The sequence below is a fragment of the Oreochromis aureus genome, linkage group 23 (genome assembly GCF_013358895.1).
Source record: "Oreochromis aureus strain Israel breed Guangdong linkage group 23, ZZ_aureus, whole genome shotgun sequence".
Taxonomy (NCBI): Eukaryota; Metazoa; Chordata; class Actinopteri; order Cichliformes; family Cichlidae; genus Oreochromis; species Oreochromis aureus.
In genome coordinates, this window is record NC_052963.1 from 5,818,751 (window position 1) to 5,842,506 (window position 23,756).

Below are 23,756 nucleotides of genomic sequence, written 5' to 3' on the forward strand. Positions count from 1 at the left end.
TAACAGTAACAAAAATGAGGAACTATATAGAATAATTCAGTAGTCATTAAGGAACAAAAATGAAATTTATTTCCAATTCCACGAAAAGGAAAACAAACACCTTCTTTGTCTTGTATGTAACTAATAATGGCTGTAAATCAAGTAAATGTTACAATAATATGTAAAATCTGAGCAACCAAAACGTGCATACAGATACATCTTGAAGGGCTAACATAACCCTGGTCAGGTGTTATGTTGACCCGTTTATGCACCTAAAGCAGCAGTGGCTCTGTGAAGTGATAAAAATAGTGATATAAATACAATGTACAAAATACTTTGCTCGTGTACATTTTGCCCTACAGCTGTAACAGTGATAACTTAACTCTTGTTTGCTTACCTTAGGCAGTGTGCCAAAGAAGTTCAGATCGCCTTCAGGGTAGAGGAAGAGGACATATGAGTCTGTCTCATCATAACCAATAACAGCCTGGAACGTATTGATCTGTGGAGGCAAAAGTGGATTACAACATGGACAGCAAGCAAAAATAACCCTTTGGAGGGCAGTGTTAAGTACATTTATCTGCAAGCTACAATTATGGCTGGTAAATTTAAAAAAGGATAACAAGAAAGATGCAGAGTGTCTGAAAAGGAAAAGCAATTCAGGATACTGAAAAGCTTTAGCTAACACACATTTTATGGGATCAAGAATAAGAAAAACAAAAGAAACAGCTGCTTCCTTATGTCATGGCCGCTGATGTTTTTTTCGCTCTTAGTTACATGTACTGTTTATATTACGTTCCTTCTGTGTCTTTTCCCCGTATCAAGTTTATTTTTGTGTCAGAGATATTATTTACTTCCTGTTTTACTTTTCTTCTATGTTTTGAATTCACTTTTACTTCCTCCCCCCATGATTGTGTTGACTGTATGGACCTGTGTTTCATTTTCCTCTTAGCTGTGTCTCATTCTCTTGATTAGGTTTCTTACCCTGTCAGTATAGCGCTGTCTTCCCTTTGTCCTTAGTTACAACATCTACTTTGTTTTCTCATGTCACTCCTGTTGCTGGATTGTTTATAGACGTCATTATTTGACTTTTATCCACTAACACAGCCACAAGAAAAGAGAGGCATACAGTAGTCTGCCTTTAATGGCAAGAGTTATGAAATAGGACTTTTTAAAGCAGTAAAGTAAAGTTACACCACAGATTTAATGCAGAAGCTTAATTCCTACTTAAGGCTTTGTATGTATTTTTGTGTTTGTGTGATCAGGTGCACACACTTGCACATGTGTCTTGTGTTATGGCAAAACTATTTGGCCACAACAATTTACTTATATGCATGCAGAAATGAAAATATAGTATATAAAGGGAAAAACGTTGTTTTCTTTTTGTTTTTTTACAAGTCACACAAGCTTGAAGGTCAACTTTACTATAATTTTTTTGGATGCTTACTGCCTTGGCTCTGTTGTCTATCAAGATTATCTTAATCTGTTCCAGTAATGTTGAGGTTCAGGCTGTGGGGATGCCAATTAATGAATGACTGTGTTCCATTGAGTGCTTTTCTAGCCAGGTATGCTCATTAGTACCTCCTCGGATTAACTCGCCACAGTTTCCAGGGTTTTCCATCAGAGCATAGTACCTGGTACCAGATACTTTTTTAGTACCTGCTCAGCCAGGGTTCCAAGCGATCTGAGCAGTTACTAAAATGTGACATCATCAGACTGCATGCCACCGATTGGCTAGTCAGTGGCGTCATTCCATGAGTCATGAGAGCGTGTCATTCACGAAAATCAAAACCACCATTTTTGAAACCTGGCAACAAGGTCGAACAATGCCGTGTTCCCCCGAGCAGCGGGTATAATCTTGCCTTGAAGTCCACTCTTATTGTAGATTTTGTATTGCATATTGATTACATTGTGGGATGCTCAGACGCATTGCTATGACGACGACCACGTCTATCACGAGGTACTAAATTGTAATGGAAAAGCAATCGATCCACGTCGAACTGATCTGAGTAGGTACTAACGGAAAAGGGGCTTGTGTGGTGTCAATCAAACACTTTCCAGGTGGATCAAATCTGGAACATCTGACCAGATATGACAAGATCCCCAACACCACTGGCTGACATGCAGCTCCTAACCATGACAAAACCTCCACCGTGTTTACAGATGGTTATAAACACTCACTGTTGTATTCTATTGTATTGTATACCTGTGAGACTGTTCTATATTTGCAATCTTTCATCGATTGAACTAAATAAATGGAAACAAATGTTTTTGTGAAAGGCTACTAATAAGAAAGTACCTAAAGTACAGTTTAATTCAGTTCATCGCTCGAGCCTTGTTTTCCCCTTTCCCTTTTTTATGCTTGAACAATTCACAGGTTAAGTTACTTAACCCAAAAAATAAAAATAAAATAAGAAAGTCTGACTCATTGGAAGCAAACTAGACTACATATTTATTTATGTTTTTCTGATTAACGTAGTGTTCAATCCAGTTTTTACACATCTATAAAATCACCTCCAGTGTGTCCTGCTCAGCTTAACCTCCCTCAGATTATTCATTATTTTTACACTTACTCCTCATGTTTAAACTTCACACCTCTCCTCGCACCTCCCCTCTCCTCCTCCCTGTGTAGCCTGCTCTTCTTCTCTCATCTGCTGGATCCCATGTTTAGACTTCTCACCTTTCACACCCCCCACGCCTTGCGGTCACCAAAACGACTACTTAATCTGACTCTCAAAAAACATCCACTTTACACAAACTAAACTGAATTAAATGAATTGAGTCCGCATGGACTGACGAAAGAGGGAATTCCATTTACACGGGAGACTCTGACTTGAAGAACTTATCTCCTACACGTATGGGGGAGGCCAAGCCCACTGCTCAACCACAGTTGAACAAACACAGATTTAGTGAATGAAGGAAACACTGTGAGTGATCCCATGTTGTTTTCCTTTGGGACAAAATCCAATTATCCGTAGACTCACACATAAAAAGAAAACAACAGATATACACACACCTCATACTCTCAGCCCCCAGCCCAGATGTTGATCTCCACAGCTGTCTTCCTGTGTGTCTGAACATCTTTCAGGATGACTTTACAACATGCAAACCAGAGACCAGCTACAATGTGAGCCAGGGGCCATGGAGGGCAAACACACACACACACACAACTACAGATGTTCCTCCACCTATGTTAATCTCATGTGAATGCATGTGTGTGTCCCCCTCCTTGTTTACATCAACATCTTTAAATGCTTTTGCTGTTTGTGGGCGGGAGGGATTTTGGAGCCTCTGGCCTCTGCGTGAGGAGGAGGGCTTGTGTTTTTCTGCTTTCTGTCTTCAGGGAAGGAGAAGAAGACGCTGGAGCAACATGACGTGATGTGTACCTTTTTTGGGGGGGGGGGCGGGATCCTGATACTCCAACTAGATGTCTGCACTATTCTCTCTTGTTTTTGTTGCCGCTTTCTTGGGAGCAGGAGGAGGAGAAAGGAAGGACACAACGAGAAGCAAAAGGAGCACTAAAATGTAAGGTTAAGTTGAGAAAAGCAAAAGGAAGTTTGTTTGTTTTTTCTCTGTCTACATGTAACATACGCCAATCAGCCACAACATTAAAAACAATGACAGGTGAGGTGAGTAACACTAATCATGTCTTCACGATAAGGTGAGTGCTAGGAAACCTTGGGTCTGACATTCATGTGGATGTTACTTTGATAGGTACTATCCACTGAAATATTGTTGTAAACTACAGGGTGGGCCATTTATATGGATACACCGTAATAACATGGGAATGGTTGGTAGGGCTGCCACAATTAGTCGACTAGTCACGATTACGTCGACTATCAAAATCGTCGACGACTGATTTAATAGTCGACGCGTCGTTTGAAGCTTTGTAAGATCACAAAAGACGCAGGAATAAGTAGTAGGATTTAAGAGTGTAATAACGGACTGAAACAGAAGATGGCAGCACTGCATGTACAAGGATGCCAGCTGCCGTTACACTCCGAAGAAGAAGAAGCAGCAGTGTCCCAGAATTCATAGCGCGGCCCTGCTCAGTTTTCAACAATGGCGGCAGCTAGTTAGTTTTAATATTACTCTCATTATTCTTTCTGGGTCACAAAATAAACGTTTAACATATTTTCAGGCGAGAATGTAGCTGTGTAAACCTCAAATATCTGCTCAGTTTATCAAGACACTGCATATTTTCAAAAGTGCTCCGACGTTTTCGGAGACGTCTGTTACCCACTAGCTCGATAGCTAGCCGGGGGCAAGGCTCACTAGAGCCCGTGAGAACACCGGACTCCCGGCAAATCGTTTTCAAACCCACCACTGTCTTTCGCTACTCAGGTTAAACATATATAAGTCAGTTAGATAACTTAAAAATGTTATTGTTTGGCCTTTTTTTTTTTTTTAGTATTTTATTTGTTCCTGAGTAAATCGGTTTGGCTGAGATTAAAGTTATAGTTTATACACGACTGAATAAACGTCAAGCAGACAACTGATTATCAGAAGTGTGAGATGTTCGAGAATATACTCCGGTGTCCCGTTATATTTTAGATAGCAAGGAGTTTATTAAACTTTACCGAAACAATCTGTAAATCTCATTAAATTGAATAAACTATCATCTTGTCTTTATTTTTAGTTAGCACATACCCTAAACACTTAAAACTGTAAGCTAATGTTATATAAGAGCAGATGCTGCTGGTGCAATAAGCTGTACGTTTTACGTCCAATGGATGCATGATCCGATTAGTCGACTAATCGCAAAAATAATCGGTGACTAGTCGACTATCAAAATAATCGTTTGTGGCAGCCCTAATGGTTGGTAATATTAAAGTCCTGTTTGTGGCACATTAGTATATGTGAGGGGGCAAACTCCTCAAGATGGGTGGTGACCATGGTGGCCATTTAGAAGTCGGCCATCTTGGATACAACTTTTTCTTTTCAATAGGAAGAGGGCCATGTGACACATCAAACATATTGGTAATGTCACAAGAAAAACAATGGTGTGCTTGGTTTCAACGTAACTTTATTCTTTCATGAGTTATTTACAAGTTTCTCTTTGTTCACAGCCATTGACATGTCGAAGAGGTTAACACGTGAGGAGCGGATCGAAATCGTGTTGATATCTGGTGAACGCAGTAACCGGGTCATTGCAGCAGATTTCAATGCAAGACACCCTACGAGACCACCCATCTCCCATGCTACAGTTAGCAAACTGCTTGCTAAGTTTCGTGAAACTGGTTCAGTGTTGGATTTGCCAAAATGTGGATGCAAGAAAACTGTCACTAATGAAGAAACATCAGTGGCTGTCCTGGCTTCATTCAGCAAGAGCCCACAGCGTAGCACTCGCCGCATGTCACTGGAGAGTGGCATTAGTCGAACATCCTTCGGGCGGATATTAGCTACTCACAAATGGCACCCTTACAAACTCCAGCTACTGCAGCATCTCAACGAGGATGACCCAGATCGGCGCACAGAATTTGCAGAATGGGCAAAACAAAAATTGGAACAGGACCCTCAGTTCATGCAGAAGATTTTGTTCAGTGATGAGGCAAACTTTTATGTGAATGGTGAAGTTAACAAACAAAACCACCGTTATTGGTCTGACACTAACCCACATTGGATGGATCCCTCCAAGACTTTCGGAACAACAAAAGTGATGGTTTGGTGTGGTATATGGGGTACAACGATAGTGGGTCCATTCTTCATCAATGGAAACCTCAAGGCCACTGGATATTTGAAATTGCTACATGATGATGTGTTTCCCTCTTTATGCACTGAAGCTGGCACGTTCCCTGAGTTTTTCCAGCAAGATGGTGCACCACCACATTATGGGTGCCAGGTCTGAGCATTCCTAGATGAACAGTTTCCTGGAAAGTGGATTGGTCATCGTGGGCCAGTTGAATGACCCCCAAGGTCTCCCGATCTGACCCCCTTAGACTTTTATCTTTGGGGTCATCTGAAGGCAATTGTCTATGGTGTGAAGATGCGAGATGTGCAGCACCTGAAAGTACGGATACTGGATGCCTGTGCTGGCATTTCTCCTGCGGTGAAGTGGTCAGAAACTTGTAAATAACTCATGAAAGAATAAAGTTACATTGAAACCAAGCACACCATTGTTTTTCTTGTGACATTACGAATAAGTTTGATGTGTCACATGGCCCTCTTCCTATTGAAAAAACATAAGTTGTATCCAAGATGGCCGACTTCTAAATGGCCACCATGGTCACCACCCATCTTGAGGAGTTTGCCCCCTCACATATACTAATGTGCCACAAACAGGACTTTAATATTACCAACCATTCCCATTTTATTACGGTGTATCCATATAAATGGCCCACCCTGTACAACCCCATGAAACCTAATAACACCTCAACTCACTGTGAGTTACCCCTGAACTATAAGTGTTGCTAATCAGAAAAAAAAGGATTGTATCAGCACTGAAAACACAGATAAAAGAAGTTAAAACACGATTTTGGGGAGCAACTGAAAGTAGCTGAGTATATTTAATCTTTCCCAAGTGTTCAAGCAAACTCCAACCTGTTCCAGCCTGTAGAGATGGAGTGTGGTGATGGACATGGGGGGCGGGGGGATATAGATGATGATCTCATTTTCACAACAAATAAATCCATTCATAGAATGCTGAACTCAGTCCTGTAAGGTCCTCTGTGCTGGTCCCCATCCCGTCTCTGTCTGCACCCATGTGTTTGTCTGTCTCCCCGAGTGTGTAAAGAAATCTCACAGCTGGAGTACAACAAATTGCAGCCAACACACATCAAAGACTTTTAGACTCTGTAGCTCAGTATGCATGTGAGAGGTCCCCCGCTCCACACACACACATACATATACAACACTCAGACTCCCTACAGGCATCGTGTCACACCTTTTTAAAGCGTTTCCTCACACTCTTTGCTGCGAGCAGACGCGGGCACAGACGTTTAATTGTCTCTGGGACCAACAAATGTTTCTTTTGAGGGCCATGCTGACTGTTTTAAGATTTAGGTGGTAACATCATCCATCTGCTAGGTCTGTCTGCTTCACAGCAGGGGGTGAGAGAGTCTGCAAACACCTCTAAAGAAAAATACCGGAAGTTTATTTAGAAAGTTGATAAGCACTTACATGAGCTTGGCTTTATAGACCTGTGTATAAATCACATTAAAGTCAATTATGTTTTATTATCATGGGACCAGTTCTCTACAATCGCTGTCACAAAGGGATTTTTACTGCACTGTAAGGAAACAAGCCCACAATATTCGAGAGATACGCCCAACAAATCAGGTGATCACGATGGTGGGAAGGAACTAGCTTAGCTGGTTAGCTATGATTAGCTTTGCTTAGCATAAAGACTTGATACTATAATACTATTTAATGAGCTTTATTCTGTATACACAGATCATGTAAGCAAGAAATATTCCTCAGCAGCCCTAATCTAAACAACATTTTACATATACTATAATATAGATCCAATTATTTACAGCCAAGAAGTTATTTTTGCAAAAGTTTGTTTAGCTGATGCCAAGTAGCAATAAAAAAGAAGATAAAAGGAGTCAATCCGTATAGTAACTTACTTTCTTACAGCCTGGTACAAAAACTGTTTCTCTATTTCTAAAAACTATCTGATATGATAATATTCATATCACTCACCCTATTAAAATCTATTCATGTTTAATGTTGTTAAACGACCACTTTAAAATGTCATCACTTTCAGCATTCAGCTGTACTAAAAATCACTTTAGTGAGTTGCTTCCGCAGTCTTTCCACTAAGTTAACTTTGCTTTCTAGGATATTTCTTGCCAAAATTAGCATGCCATACAACATTACACTAAAGTACTTCTACAGCTTAATTAGCAACCTCTCAGCTAATGCTAGCACTGGTACCCTTAGTTAAAAACTGACAAAATCTCATACAAATATGGTCATGCATGGTCAAGACTGATTGCCAAACTACAAACCTCCATGAATCCACAGTGCGCTGTGTAAGCACACTGGCTGTATCCATCTTTTATATACACTCTTTGCTTGACACTACGTTAACAAGGCTTTGAATAAACGACAGCAGCTGCAAACATATATCAAACTGTTGTGTAGATTTAATTTTAGGACTCTCTCAGTTTACTCAACATAGTTTATCTTACTTTGGGCTTGTTTAGTATTTACTTATTTATTAGTAGTGTGGTTTACTCCCTTGAGATAGTTGAGTCTACTTTACCTCACATAAATTAAACTGAAGACAGTTTCGTTGATTTTCCGTCTCATCTGGCTTTTAAATAAATGACTCAACACACTGTAGCTGATGTTCTGAATCATGTCACAGATATTTAAAGCTGGAATCCAGTCTGCTTTGCCTGGAACATCCCAGGGAAACGAGTTTGGGATAAATGGACTTCACTTGCTTGTCGGTTGCTGGTGTTTTAGCTCGTTGGCCGCACAGCTGCAAGCAGGCAGAGTGAGGCAGACAGCAGCTGCAGCCCAGTTGCCAGCCTCACCAGAGTGCTACAAAAGGAACTGCCTGCAGCGTGGGAACTGGCACACACACATACACACAACTCACTACAGCCCAGCACTCCTGTCAGTATCTTACTGTTGTCATATGAAAATCTCTACACTAATTTTATTTTTTTGTGACTTTTTTTTATACCTTCAGCTGTTTATAGCTGAAAAAATCTGTCCAGCTTTGGGGCTTTTGAAAGCTTTTCAAAAGCTTTTTGTTTAAATCAAGAGCAAATGGTGGTTAACCATAGCTGCTTTTCTTAGATCCTCAAAGGTTTGCGAACATGAATCTGTTACGTAACTACAAACCAGACAGCTATGAATGTGTACTTATAATTAGTAAAGCGATATCCCAAGTCATCATGAGTCATTTTTTGGACATTACAGAGCAGTACACTAAGCCAAACTCCATTTTTCTTCCCTCCTTTTGTCCACTAATAAGCAGAATCTTTCTCAGGGCGTAAAAGCAGAGTAACATCTTCTAAAACTTGAAGTTCAGTAAGTCTGCTTTGGACCGGGATGAACATATTTCAGGGGGATGCCTCCTGTGTCACTGCAAGGAGCCACCAGAAATAACAAATAACACCAATGGCAACAGCACTTCCTATTGTGCTACAGTAACAAGACAGTTCAGCTGGCAGTACTTTTCTTTTTCCACATATGCAGAGGACAGATTTATAAACCAGAAAACGTGCAAAGATATATTCTAAGATCAAATCTTCTTCATGTTTCAGAACTGCTCCCAACAATCATAGATGTTTACATCTGCGCTGTAACTGCAATAAGTTAATCAACCGATTCGCACTACAACCTGGTTTGCCTCTTATCTGTAGTTATTTTTATTTTATTTAATAACCGTACAGTACTCTGTTTATAGTAACCTTTGTCCTTAATGTAAATATGTAAGAAAAATTGTGTATGTTTCTGTTCTGTGTCCTGTGTACTGTTTGTTTGTATATGTGTCTTTTTGGCTGCTGTTACAACCAAATTTCCCCTTATGGGACAATTAAAGGATTATTCTATTCTATTTTATTCTATTCTATTAAAAAGCCAGGACGATTGCTAAGAAATGACTGTGTTGTCACTTTGAAAGACAGTCATGTTACACATGGCGTCACGCACTATCTGAGTTGATCTACATAATATTTGAGAAATAAGTCTTGAACTGAAGCTGAGTAAAACCATATATAACTATACAAAATGATGGATGGCACCTATTGGTTTGTAAGTCCTGCTGTTGAGCATTATTGCCATCCTCAGTATGGGTGAGAGACGGATCTAGCTTAGAAACAGAGGGACACTGGACAATCACATCATCATAAATTCATCAGGTAATGAGATAATAGGTCAAGGGAGCCGAGAATCATTTTGCTAATGACTTCTATTATACACCCAGATTTTGTTTTTACGACCAAATGATTCCCCTCATGCCAATCATTAGCAAGAGCACAGGTTTAAGGCACTCTGGAATCTGTGAAAAACTGAATCAATTTTTTTACATTTTGCAATATATTAACTACTGTAATAATATATAAATTGAGATTTATCACCTTTTGTCAACCATAAATTATGTCCTCATCACTGAAAATGACATATCTGTAGCTTTTTACGTAAACAGAAATTCACATTTAACTATTACATTTGCTGTCGGCAACCCATCCGTTCTGTAGGAATATAACCAGAATACAACCAGCTGGCAGCCAGCTGAGTCAAGTCCACTCAAGTCAGCTCGTCCACTCGAGTCGAGTGACAAAGACCTAAGCGTGATGGCAACATGTTGGTAATCTGTCTGCATTTATACATTAGACAGAAGTTATGTGCAAAACTTTGACTCTCTCTGAGAGTAATTGCAGTCTGTCCAAAGGTTGTTATCCTATTTTTACTGACGTGACTGGGCAGTTAGCTTGCTCTGAATTAGGGTGTGTCCAATGTCGAATGTTTTTTTTTTGTTGTTTTTTTAATTTAGCCAATTTAATGTAAGTTTGCTTGGCTAATGTTATCTCAGGATGGTGGTGCATGAGATGAGCCCCTTTGCTTGTAGTACTCCCAGAGTTTTTTAAATGTATTTGATAAAATATTGATATTTGGTGTTCCTGTATTGTTCCTGTATTGATATAATATCCCCAAGCAAAGTATTGCAATACTATACGGTATCACAACATTTTCCCCACCCCTACAATATATTAATATTAAACATAAATAGAGACATCTGACGGATGAACTGATAAACCTGCGGTTTGGCTCCACTTATCACCTCAGAGAGAATTCTCACTTCAAGTGACACAAGGCGTTTCTGATTGTTTACCTTTATGCTATGAAACATGCCTGTTCTGATGGGAGTTGTGTTTCTGTTGACAATGGCCAGTAGGACACAAGGAACCGAAGTTATCTAGTGTTGCTTTGATGAACAAGCAAGTTATAACATGCTAATTAGTTAGCTTGTGCATCTGTAGATGTTGTAACTTGCAGAGCCTGGCTAGCTGTTTACCTTTCATCTGGCCTCTGTGTTAAGCTAAGATAGTCATCTTTTTTATCTAATTTGTGACAAGACAGTGAGTATGTGTGACTATAGAAATGTCAACCTGTTCCTTTAACATCAAGATAACTCTAGTGCTTTTATTCTTTGGATGACATATTTTTCCAACTTAGGGCTGCTTAGTGTTACTGATAATTGCTCAAAGTAAAGTCAACACTTCTTAAAAGATCTAAACACTGAAAGCAGTCTTTAGCAAAATGACTGCAGTAATTAGCTAACTGAGCTCCCTGCTAGTTGATGTATGGGTGTGTATTTTAAGTCAAGTAATTTCTGTCCAATTTTGATAATAGCATCTCTAAGGCTAATTTCATCGAAAACACAGCTCAGGTTATTAGAAGTGTGAGCCTTCACTCTTTCGCTTTAATTCTCTCTGTCTTCTGTTTTCCTGTTATTTCATCTCCACAGCCGACGTCCAGACGCCACACATTCTGCCCTCTCCCCCTGAAACAGCATCCCAACACCCCTCCCAGTACCCACCCCAACAATCACACACTTCAGGTCACACACACACCAATCTGCCCTCAACATACCGCACCCAGCACCTCTGGCTAATCACTTCAAAGGAAGATGCTATCAGTCTAAAGAGAGACCCACTCAAGCAAATCGGAGAGCGCTCCAATCTGATGAGCAGCACAGAGCGCTTAAATAGCAAAACACGTCACTTCTTGTACTTTAAGAGGTACGCTCCATCCTCTAATTAGCATGTTGTCAAGAACTGAGCTAACACAAAATTCCAATTTTGGCGCTCAGAGAAAAAGCCCTTGTCCACTTGGGGGCTTGTAAATCCCAATCAGTTCCAGAGAAAGCTGTCAAGAGGCTTAATGTTGCAGTACCCATTAGACTACTCTATGATAACTTTTTAAACATTCAAGGAGGAAGAAACAAGTCTAAAAGAAAGCAGATTGTGAGAGCAACAAAAAGAACAAACAGAGACGAGGAGAGCTGACAGAAAGAAAGATCCCCTGGTGTTTTTCCTTAAATCTACCACTCCCTTTATCCCTCTTTACCCCAAATTCTGCACACCAAGAACATCAAGACGCTGTTTGTTTGATCAATAGTAGGCCTGGCTTTACTTGGAGTCTCTCCCAAAGTTGGACTGTAACAAAGCAACCAATGCTTCTCCTGTTAACTCTTCTTAATACAGCTCTTTAAGTTCTGAATCATTTGCTTGGACAGGATTTTAGAAATTATTAACATTGACATTAATATTAAAGAAAACAGATACAAATGTCTGATGGATACACCATAATTTAAACCCTATTAGTGTCACTATACTTTGTTACGCTTTAAAAGACATGAGCATGTAGGTGGCATGAAAGGTCTCATGCAAGGGTCACTGCTGAGCTGCATTATGACATTAAGACTGCACTGCTTCTGCACCCACACGAGAGGCAGGAATTCTTAGTCTCCACCAGTGTTGGGACTAACGCGTTATTAAGTAACGCGTTACAGTAACTACGTTATTATTGTGATAACGAGCACGGTAACTAGTTATTATGCCAAAACCAGGAACGCGTTACTCGTTACTGGGATTTAGATAGGCTCGTTACTCGTTACTTCGTGTGGTGGATATCGCGGAGCTTCCACAGATTCAATAACATTAGCAAGTGGTGGAGGCCAGCAGGTGGATGAAGGAAAAGGGAGGCAAGAGGAGAGACCCGAAGCGGCCGCCGGTCCGTGTGTCAGGTGAACTGAACTTCAGGTAAGAAGTTATGACCTGCAGTCTATCGGAGTCAGATATAAACCAAGTTTAGGTGGAGTTTATTTTCGGTATGCTGACATTTTCGTACTGCGTGCTAGCTAGCATGACAGAGTTTCTATACAGCTGGGTGGGTGCTATGTTACTGATGTTGAACTTTATTTTGTTCATACGGTTAATTATTAGAGTTGCCAACCGTCCTGTAAAAAACAGAATCGTCTCGTATTCAGAGAAAATATTACGTGTTTCGTACTGAGGTGAAAAGGAACACAGTTTGTCCCGGACTTCAGCTACAATGAAAAAGACACAAAGCTGAAGCTGCACAGCTGCCTCTTCTTCTCTCATTCTCTCCTGTTTCTACTTCAATCACGAAACTGATCAATGATCAGCTGATCGGCTTTTCTCTCTGTTTTTATTTATTGCCCACTTTGCGCCAGAAAGAGGAAACCAGCGGATGTCGCGCTAAACAACAGCAGCACGTTTAAGCTTGATCAGCTGTTGTTAGAATTTATTTAATATTAATTTCTAGTATCAGCTGATGTTTGCTGGAGCCACAGCTGTAAAGCTGCTGGTCATGATCTCGGTTTGGTTATCTGGTGAGAGGAAACATGCAGATGAAACCAGGAGATGTCCTTACTGAATCATCAGAGCTGAACAGGTGATGTAGAAACAGGTTTACCTTTTAGGTGACATGAATGAGTTGAAGGGAAGTTATGAGCTGTTTCTGAGAGACAAATAACACCAGGATCCTTTTCTAAGTAGCCGACAGCTGGTAACTGTGCAGGGGCGGGTCTAGCAAAGTGTTGCCAGGGGCCAGGTAGGGCATTAACAGGAAAGGGAGACAAGGAAATACTTTTCTTTATTATTCTCATTTAAAATGTCTCGCTTTTAAAAAATAATTATCTGAGTCTTACAACAAACGATTGATAGATTGATACATATATACCATCAGAACAGTGTACATCACTGTCACAACAGTGTTTATTTTCATTCAAAGGCTTTATGATTTTTCCTATAATGGTGGGCGGTCTCTAGTCAAAATGCCGGGACGATTTTTTTTGTCCCAGTCCAGCTCTGTATGCAGCTCATCTGCAGTCTGGTGTTGCCTACGTCTTCCTATTCAGAAGGCAGAATTTCCAAGTTCTGAGTACAATCAAAAGCACCACGACTGCAGTTTTTGTGTTGGATGTAAAAAGCAGGCTAGAATCATGGCGGCGGTCAACGACGGTCCAGGCGTGGGATTTCTCTCGTGGAAATGTGCACATTATTTTTTCCTTTCTGTTGGTAGGTGGCACAGTGCACTTGTGGCATGTAAGCAAGATAGAAGACTGGCAATCTTGCTGGGTATCCAGTTACAGAAGCAACACATTAACAAGAGAATTCTGAGTAAAACCAAAGTTACTTTCCCTAGAAACTAGTTACTCTGAAAGTAACGAGTAACTTGAAGTAACTGAGTTACTTTTTTAGAGAAGTAACTAGTAATGTAACTAAGTTACTAATTTAAAGTAACTTACCCAACACTGGTCTCCACTGATTTGATATTGACCATACCTGCGAATAATGGATGATCTGATATTGTCGTGTTGGTGTGTTCCCAGATCAACATAGTAAATGTTGTTCCAGGATCAACATTGGAAGTGACCAATCAGAATGTTGTGACATTATTCTTTGGCGCGCCAAGCCATTCGTGCATTTTTGAAATTCCAATGTTGCAAGGACAATATTAATTCTGCTTAGCGTTTATTAAAGGGTTGGGGTTAGGGTTAGGGTCGGGGTCCGTTGATCAGCGGACAGAGGCAGTTTCTTGCAGCTTAAGTACAGTTTTTTGTTTTAGGGCAGTTTTTCCCGAAGTCGCAAAAGTATGACGTCACAACATTCTGATTGGTCACTTCCAATGTTGATCCTGGAACAACATTTACTATGTTGATCTGGGAACAACACCAACACGACAATATCAGATCGTGCGCGAATCATCATGCTTTAGTGATAGCTGTCATTACGGTCGTGGTTGCACAGCAAACAGGAACTATCAGTGACCAGTACTTTTAATGGCAAATACAGTATTTAAAAAATGGCACAGTTATGCTACATTACACAAAACGGAAAGACAAAAAAGGATTTAAAGAGTGAAACACAAGGAAATTTTTTAAAACCATTAGTGGCTGATAATAAGGAGGGGAACAATGGTCAAGACACGTTTTTGTCTACTGGTGTGTGACCTGGAGGAGAGGATAAAGAGGGCGGGGGACACTTTGATGACTCTTAAAGATGATCTTTGACCCTTTAAAAAGGTTAAGAGGCAAATTTGGGGAAGGGGGATTACAAGTAATCTCCCCCACCTCAGGGTGATTACAAGTGATGCACAACAGCCAGGAATTTGGGATTAAGTGTCACACAAGAACCAAAACATACTAGTGGGGGGTATGTGGGCTGTTTACATGATGATAAAACAGAACTCCTCCACACAGGGAGGCCCTGGAGCTACTGGTGTCTCATCCTGAAAACATCTTACCTTGTTTGGGGGGCTAGGGGGTCGAGTTTGTTCTTCATATGCCGGGACATTTTCCCACGTTGCAACTACAGCATGTGTGGGTGTGAACTTTGCATCTGGGAACCCCCGCTGTACTTCCTGGGCGAGGAGATGAATGAATGAATGAAGGAGGAAGGGAAAGGACGACACATGAAATAAGGGAATGAAAGACAAACACTGAGCTGATGGATTGAGACAAACCAAATCTGTAGTTAATTAAAGTTCAACAGGTATTTTTTTCTCTAGTGTTTTTATAGCATCTTATGAGTTTTCAACACTAAAACTGTAATCATTACACACCTGTGCGACTCTGTTGAGCACACTGGGTGTTTCAGTCACCCTGTAGTAAATCTGTCCTCGCCCTCCGCTTGTGTCAATGTCAGCCAGGAATGGAGCCACCGCAGGGAAGTCGGTGGGGAATCCATCATCAACGTATTGCTTCTCCATTGGCAAGTCCTGGGCTGATATGATGCCATTGGTGGCCACCTAAAGGGAGGGGAAGCTTTAGTTTGGAATATTTGGAATACTATCACGAACCCAACAAACCTCCTAATGAACCCATTCGCCCTTGTAAACCACTAGAACCCCTTCATGGACTCCAGGAACCACTTAATGAAGCCCTATTCCCTTCAAAAACCGCTGGAACAACCTCGGGGTGCCCTCCCAATTTTTCTGATCAAGATTTAGAAAAGTTCTGACCACATACAGCCACAGCTGTACTCAAGCAATTCAATATTTCCATTTGATGCTATTTCACAACATTTTAGAAGGAGATTTTTACAAGGCTGTAGATAGATAGTAGATAGATCCCCGTGAGTCAAAAGATCAGTTTTTTCTACTCTTGGCTCTGTATGACATCAGTCAGAGGGACTATCCCTAATATGGTCATCTAGAGACCAAACCTTTGACTGTGAGCACAGAAGCCCCACCCAGCTTAAAGTGATGTACACATTAAAGCATTAATATTGGTATTCCTGATTATTGAAGTGGCTACGTTGCATAATGAGTATTCTCACATGTGGCAGTATTATTTATCCAGTATTTATCCACTTAAACCTATCTGTCTATCTATAGTGAAACCTTTGATTCTCCTTGGGTAGTCACAGTTCAACATAATCTCTGTTTATCACATACCAGCCCATGGTGCTGTAAAAGTGCATTGCTGAGACTTAGTTCAAGTTTTAAGTGAGGATAATGTAACACTGACTTTGTTTATACAACAGTTTACTACTTTCTTTGGATCTAAAAAACTTTGTTGATCTCAAACAAGAACAATAAATCATCATTTATTTCTTGGTTATATTTTGAGTTATTTTCCCAGATCTGCAAGCTATCAAATAATAGTCAGTTAGAAATAGTTAAGTAGATGCTTTAAGTGGCTTTTTTCATTTGAACCCATTGGTTCACTCCTACTTTGCAGCATGGCTACTTTGCAGGCTCTGACAGGAGGCACTCTGGGCAAGAATTACTTTTACTTTTAAAGCATTAAGTACATTTGACTGAGCAACACTTTTACTTATACTGGATGCTCCTACAGCAGTTATGGTAAAAGAAAAAAAAGGAGTTAATTCATCTGCATCTGTTGACATCTGCTGAATATCTTAAAAGTGAAGTTGCTGAAAGATTTGGATTTAAATATTAGGAGCGCAGTTTGTTGAGATCCTATGCAAACATTGGTCCTTCATGAAAAAAAGAGTACACATGATAATAAACCCAATGTCCTCTGTTGTCATTGTCCCGACTTTTTTTCATTCAGCCGTGAATGAATCGCTCCATTGAGCAGAGGGGAAACAGCAGCACAGCTCTCCTGAGCAGATTATTCAACAGCTGCAAATATCACCTGAGACACGTAAAGTGGGAACTTCAGCGAATCTTTTTAGGCGCTCACAAAATAGACAACCTCGACAGAGTGCAAATGAATAGTAATGAAGTCATACTTACGTATAGCTGGGAGAAAGGGGAGTTGTAGAAGTACAAGGGTCTGGGCAGGGACAGCACTTTGGACGTCTCATCGTCGCCTTCTCTCAACACCGAATCTCCATTTAAAGTGCCGTAAGGAAACATGTCAGCCCTCTGGATGGCAGTAACCACAGTGCAGCTGCAGCACAGCAGCACGCACACGGCCAGCATCGTCCATCTCTCCATTGCACAGCCTGAGTGATCGAGCAGCGCTGCGCTATGAGAGGGAGCAGCAGGAGAGAAGCACAGCTGGACTCAGAAAGAGGAGATCTTTACTCACTCCTCCTCTCCACCGAGCCCCCGCAAACTCCACGGGGAGGGAAGGAGGAGTTTATGCCCACTGTGATTGGTCAAAGGCGGGGTGAATGACAGCAGGCCGGGGCTGGAGGTAACATCTGGCTTGTATTAAAGAAAAGACAAATAGAGCATTTTTAATCCGGATGTAACTCTATCTGTTTCACAACACTGAAAAAAGACATGTGGTGTCATTTAAAAAAACAAACACACGATTGCTGATGCACAAAAGTGAGAAACATGTTTTCTTAAATAGTTTGTAGGTTTAATTAGAGGTTTTTGAGGGGGACACATTAAGTGAGGGGATCTGGAGGACTTCCCTGGGAAACTTTTAACTTACTTCCTGAATTCTTGTAAAGTTTTCTTCACAAATATGTGCCTCTTCACAAATATGTGCCTTTTCTGCATTTATTCATAATGGAAATATCTTTATGTAAAGGAAAACATAAAATTCCGACACATCAGGTAATGATATGGTTCACACTTCGTCTATAAACTGTATATATTGTTTTTTTCTTTGTCTTTTTTTCTTTTTTTTTTGGAAGCCACATTTGGATGAGATGAGATATTTAGATGGAGTGTGAATTAGGAGTTAGCACTCTTGGTTTTGCACCCTGTGTTTCTAAGCATATACCTGTATGATCACCTGACAATCCACATCTGCTTCTTGGACGGGCTGTACCATTAGGCAAAATGCTAAAAATGAGGAAATAAATAAAGCTTATAGTGCTACGTCCAGTTGTCTGAGGTACAGACAACTGTAGATAGTGTGGCATGAATGGCAGTGGTAGTGGTAATCTTTATCAGTAGGGCCAGCTGCAAAACTTGTGGAAATACAGCAAGAAGTCGGAAATTTTATGCACTCTCTATTACATTTTTGGAAAAGCCATCCAGTGGGCTAGTCTTTGCGGGCCAACTTTGGACCCCCAAACCTTATGTTTGACACCTCTGCCTTAGAGGGTGTCACTTAAATTCAAAAAATAAAATTATTATGAACTTTTCTTAGCTGATTAAGTAAGAAAAAGTAGTAAGGTTATAACATAAACAATTCTTTCGTGCTTTTTATGGGGTGTACAAATTCAGACACACACTTACAGACAATTTACACCACGTCCATTGTATGAGCATTTCAGAGACTACTTACTGAAAACCCAGAACCATGCAAGAAGCACTTAAAAACTCAATCTTGTGTGCCACCTGGTGTCTGCAAAGGCATACTGCAGCATATGCACCGTGCCCCAGCTAAATTGAGTTTGAAAACAGAGTCATTTACAATTTTCAGCAATTGCTAAGACACGTTTTTTGAATCCATCCATTTAGGACTGGACAGGCTGGGCAGGTCACAGCCCATTGGTTCTCTTGAAAGTTTCCACCCTACATTTATAAGACCCTCTTGCAAAATCTCACAAACACATCAAAACAGCTGTGTTTTGATGTGCTTCAAACTACACCGTTTTATCTGATCATGCATGCAATCAAATGAAGAACATACTGGGCATTCAGAGCACACTACATCAAAAAAATCGAAAACAACTGGTGCAGGAACTGGAACTTGGACCTTTAATCTCAAGTGGTTGTTTTGCAATATTACAATGATTACCAAAATATAAAGCAGACATGTCTCGCATATTGTTTCTACATATTAGTGTTGGATTCAAGTCTCTCTCTCTTTTTTTGGGTTCTGGCTTCTATCACTTCAACTTTTGGCATCTGTGGTCAACGTTCTGCATCGAATTATTGTGCAAATTGTGCTTCAGTGAGTGAGAGTGTGTTTAGTTTGTGGTGTATGGTGTACTTGGGGAACTCCTCCCAGATCTGGACAATCTGAGGGGCAACCTGGCAGCATGAGATGGACCATAATATCCCAGAGGTGTTCTATTGGATTTAGTTCAGACAAGCTTGGGAACCAGTAAGTAGTATCAGTTCCAGATCCTTCAAGAACTGCCTGCATACTCTGGGCAATGCCGTGCACCAGAAGGAACCCAGGACCCACTGCACCAGGTCTGACAGTGGGTCCAAGGATTTTAAACCCTTTACCTCTTGACAGTCAGGGTGCCATTGCCTAGCCTGAAAAGGTCTGCACATCCCTTCACCACCAAACTTGTCAAACTGAATGTAACAGCAGCAAAATGTTCTCCACAAGTTCTGCACACTTTCATATCTGTCACATGTATTCATGGTGAATGTGTTCTCATCTGCAAAAAGCACAGAGCACCAGGCACCAGTCAGCTCTGCTATTCTATGGCAAATGACAACTGAGCTCCATGGTGCCAGGCAGTGAGCACAGGTCCCACTACAGGATATCAGACCCTCAGGCCACCATCATGAAACCTGTCTCTAATTGTTTGGAGAGAGACATTCATGCCAGTGGCCTGCTGGAGGTCATTTTTCAGCACTGGCAGTGCTCATCCAGTTCCACAAAGGAGCAGATACTGGTTCTGCTGATTAGTAACTGGGTAGCGTCTGTGGTAACTTTCTGTCTCCTGGAATCTCCTCCATGCATTGACACTGTACTAGGAGACACACCAAGCCATCTGGAGTTGGATTGCCAGTGCAACCTCAGTAGGGTCCAGGTATGGCTTCATGTTACCAGTAGTGACACAGAACCTGGCCAAATGCAAAACAAGGGAAAAACAGTCACAAAAAAAAAAGACTAGGAGGGGAGAAGATTCTCTAGTCTAGCCCCTCCAGCGCCCCTGTTGTTAATTTCACCAAATCAGCTGAAACAGACTAACAACCCCATCTGCTACCTAACTAACCAAGATCCCAGGAGTTTAACTGACTTGATGCTATACTCTGATTAAAAAGTGTTCCTTTCATTTTCGTGAGCAGTGTACTAATGTACACAGCCTACGCTTTATTTCCATAGTCTCAGTACAGATGGTCCATATGCTTTGTTCTGTTCAGTGATGGGTAGATTTTCATTTTTTTTCTATTGTTTTTAGTGTTTTTGCTTTTTTGTAAAGTGTACTACAAGCAGAGGTTACGTCTGCCATGGAGAAATATTCACTTTGTGATTCTGTCAGTACCAAACATTTTGACCACTCTGGTTTAGACACTGTTAAAGGTATCCGTAGTATCCGATTATCTGTAGTATTTTGCTGCATGTATGAGTTGTTTTGGGAAATGTATCTTAGGCATCAATCAATCAAAGATTCAAGGGAAAAAACAACTTAATAATAAGAATTATTCTTTTTTGCGATCCCACCAGTGTGATTTACCATCTCTTTTCTCACTCTCCCCCGTCACCCTGTTGTGTGCTGATGTGTGTGAGTGACAGGCTTACTGTTCCTGTGAGACACGGCCTCCAAGCTGCACTGCTGGAGCATGAGCTGACATAACTGGCATATCTGCTCTGCATTACCTCATCAACAGCTAGCATACTTAAGAACCAGTTCGCGTTATAACGTCAGACTTGTAGTGTCATGCTAAATTACTCTTTGTACTTACCAGTTTCTCTTCTCCCCTTTCTTAGAATTGTCTTGGTGTCCGAGCTATAGCCTTTCGGCTCTCTCTCTCTCTCTGGAACTCCTCAGGTGGACACAAACCACTCCTCCCTCGAATGCTTGCCTGCCCACTCCCCTCAAACTAGCCACGGCGTGGATTTTTACCTGCCTGGCTGCTCTCCGCCACATGCCAACGTCCTTTCCATCTAAAGTTCTAGCTTGTTAAATAAACTGTTTCAGTGTGTATTGTTGTCCAATTCTGTATTTTGAATTCACCCATTTTTTCTGGCAACATAACAAATTATTTAGAGTTTCTGTGTTACAAAATGATACAAAACAGACAAATGTTACACTTTAAAGACCATCATTAACACACTTTAAAGTCATTGTTAACAATAAAATAGTGTAACAACCAGATGATAATATTTACAAATCAGTAATAACATATAACCTGTTACTTTGTATGATATTAGTCAGGTTTGTGTAATTTAGCATACCTCAGACTTTTCCCTTCTTAAAGAATGGCTTTGTGACAGCCAGCCTTCCACTGAGACCAACATAAGGATCAGGTCCTGGGTCAGGTTTTTGCTGAATCATTTCGTGTTTTTTAATAACATGACTTTCAGACTGTTTGTCCTTTTTAGGTCTGCCACTTCTTGTTTTGTCTCCACTTGTCCACTTTTCATTTCAAAAACCCTGAAAATGCCCCTGTCCAACAGCCAAGGGAAGTTCATGCAGGTAGATTCTTGACATTGAGGTTACTGTGTGCAGAATTGATTGCCAAAAAATGAACACTTTCTCCTTTAAATTAAACGAGACCTAAAAACAACCGCAAACGTGTTGTGAAGTGATGGGACACGAGTGAGGAATATTTCCTACTTACTTACCTGTATCAGCGAGCTTTTCTTCAGACAGGAAATCCGAGCTTGCATTTACACACAGAAACCTGTAGGTGGAGACAAAGACAAAGCAGAGAGATTAAATTCCACACAGAGTGGGTCATCTATCCTGTGTGATTTTACTGTCTGATTTGTGGTTTACTTTGCAGATGCGCGCGCATGCACGCACACACACACACACACACACACACACACAGATATTTTAAACCGTCTGTCTATCATGTAATAAAGGAAGACCCACATGCAGTCGTATCCCATATTTATAATTGGACGACCATGTGCCATAAAATAAAAACACATATATAACAAAGTGCATTTCCCATAGTGTGATTGGAAGGTTTGATGTGTTCATCTTCAGTTTTGCTTTTCACTGTTTCAGTGTGTAATTACAGGATGTCAGTTTTTTAGGCTTCAGCTGTGAAATTCAATATTCACTAAAAAAGAAAAAAGAAAAAAATCGATGAACTCATCAATGATTCAAACACAGACCATTAGCAGGCTACAGCAAAGCACACACATACAGTCGTATTCTGTTGACAGCATTGGGGCTTGTGTGTGTTTGGGCAGAAAAGAAATCACGAGAGACTAACAATATGTACAGCAGCTGTCAGCACTTTGACTGATGCCAAACTCCCAACAAAGGCTGTTTACCAGAGCAGCAGGACATAGACTTTGTGGATCAAGACCTTGATCAATAATTGAAATGGTTCTAAATAAAGAGCAAAGACGGACAACAATGATTGCTATTTATAAATCCTTTGGTTGGATCAATATCAACTCACAGGTGGGGCTGTTACTTGAAAAATCTGGATTTGTAGGTTTTGTATCTATAAGCTGAAAATTATGATTGAATCTTTTAATTTGTAATGGTTAGGTGATCAAAGATAGCATGAAATCAACTGTAAATTTAAGGGCAAAAAGTAGAAGGGCGGGGAAATGACAAGAAAAAGGACATAATGGAAAAGGTGCTGACAGACAAAAGGTAGGAAAAAGAAAGGAAAGGAAACAAAATGGGAGCAGACAAGCTGTAAGGGAAGCAAAAGGTATCACAGGAAATGAAAGGGGAAGTTATTTTGTTGTCAGTTGTGGTCTAGGACGAGATAAACGAGGCCCTTGCTGAAAGACAAAACTGAAAAGGTTAGAGTGAGATCTACAATATGAAAGAGAGCGAGAGACAGAAAGACAGAGTTTTTAAAAAAAGGAAGAAAGACCAGGCAGGAAGGAAGGGTGTGTAAACTTTCTGTGTATGAGCTTTGAAAACTGTAAATAACATTTAGAATTTGAGGTCTTGGGCAGGAGATTATATGTGATACAATTCTGTGGTTGTACGTGTGTATGGCAGCAACATTAACATGTCTCAAAGCTGCATTAGGAAACATATTTTTGGAGTTATCAGTCAAACTGTTTTTTTGTTTTGTTTTGTTGTCGTTCTTCTGTAAACGTTCAAAAAAATGAGACTTTAGCTGATTACAAGACTTTTCAAACCAGAAGAGACGAATTGTAAAAAAAAAGAAAAGAAAAGAAAAGAAAAGAAAAGAAAAGAAAAAAGGTAAATGGTAAAGAAGTCTACTTGTAGTGACAGCGCACTCACTGACCTGAAATCCCCATTGAGCTTAATCTTACAATGTCCAACGATGGCAACATGTTCCAATAAAGGCACATTATTGGATCTTGTTTGGCATTTATTCTGTCTTCTTCTTCTATCTGTCTCTTCATGTGATGTATTGGTATAGGCATGGAATTTTTCTACAGTTTTTTTGTTTGTTTTGTTTTGTTTTTTTATACTGATTCATAAGGGACAAACATTTTATTCATCTTCTTGGGAAACTCACCTCAAATGTCCGTTATTTTGAAGAAACAAACAAACCCCAAAAGAATACACAAACCCTACTTATGGGAAAACAGACATCTTTCTTTGAATGTCCTA

The 23,756-nt window shown here is 40.4% G+C and overlaps 1 protein-coding gene across 7 annotated transcripts in view; it reads right to left on the reverse strand.

Annotated features, from left to right (window-relative positions):
* nid2a (nidogen 2a (osteonidogen)) overlaps positions 1-17,466 on the reverse strand; it is a 67,493-nt gene extending 50,027 nt beyond the window's left edge. For 6 of the 7 annotated variants that reach the window (XM_039606693.1, XM_039606690.1, XM_039606694.1 and 3 more), the window contains exons 1-4: positions 17,173-17,465; positions 15,532-15,717; positions 15,214-15,330; positions 377-478 (exon numbers count right to left, since the gene is read on the reverse strand). In XM_039606693.1, the coding sequence (XP_039462627.1) occupies positions 377-478; positions 15,214-15,330; positions 15,532-15,717; positions 17,173-17,376 (609 nt within the window). In that variant the 5' untranslated portion in view covers positions 17,377-17,465. Of the gene's footprint in view, positions 1-376; positions 479-15,213; positions 15,331-15,531; positions 15,718-17,172 lie in introns of all 7 variants that reach the window. The other variant, XM_039606695.1, reaches the window with a different exon arrangement.
* Positions 17,467-23,756: the final 6,290 nt, after the last annotated feature.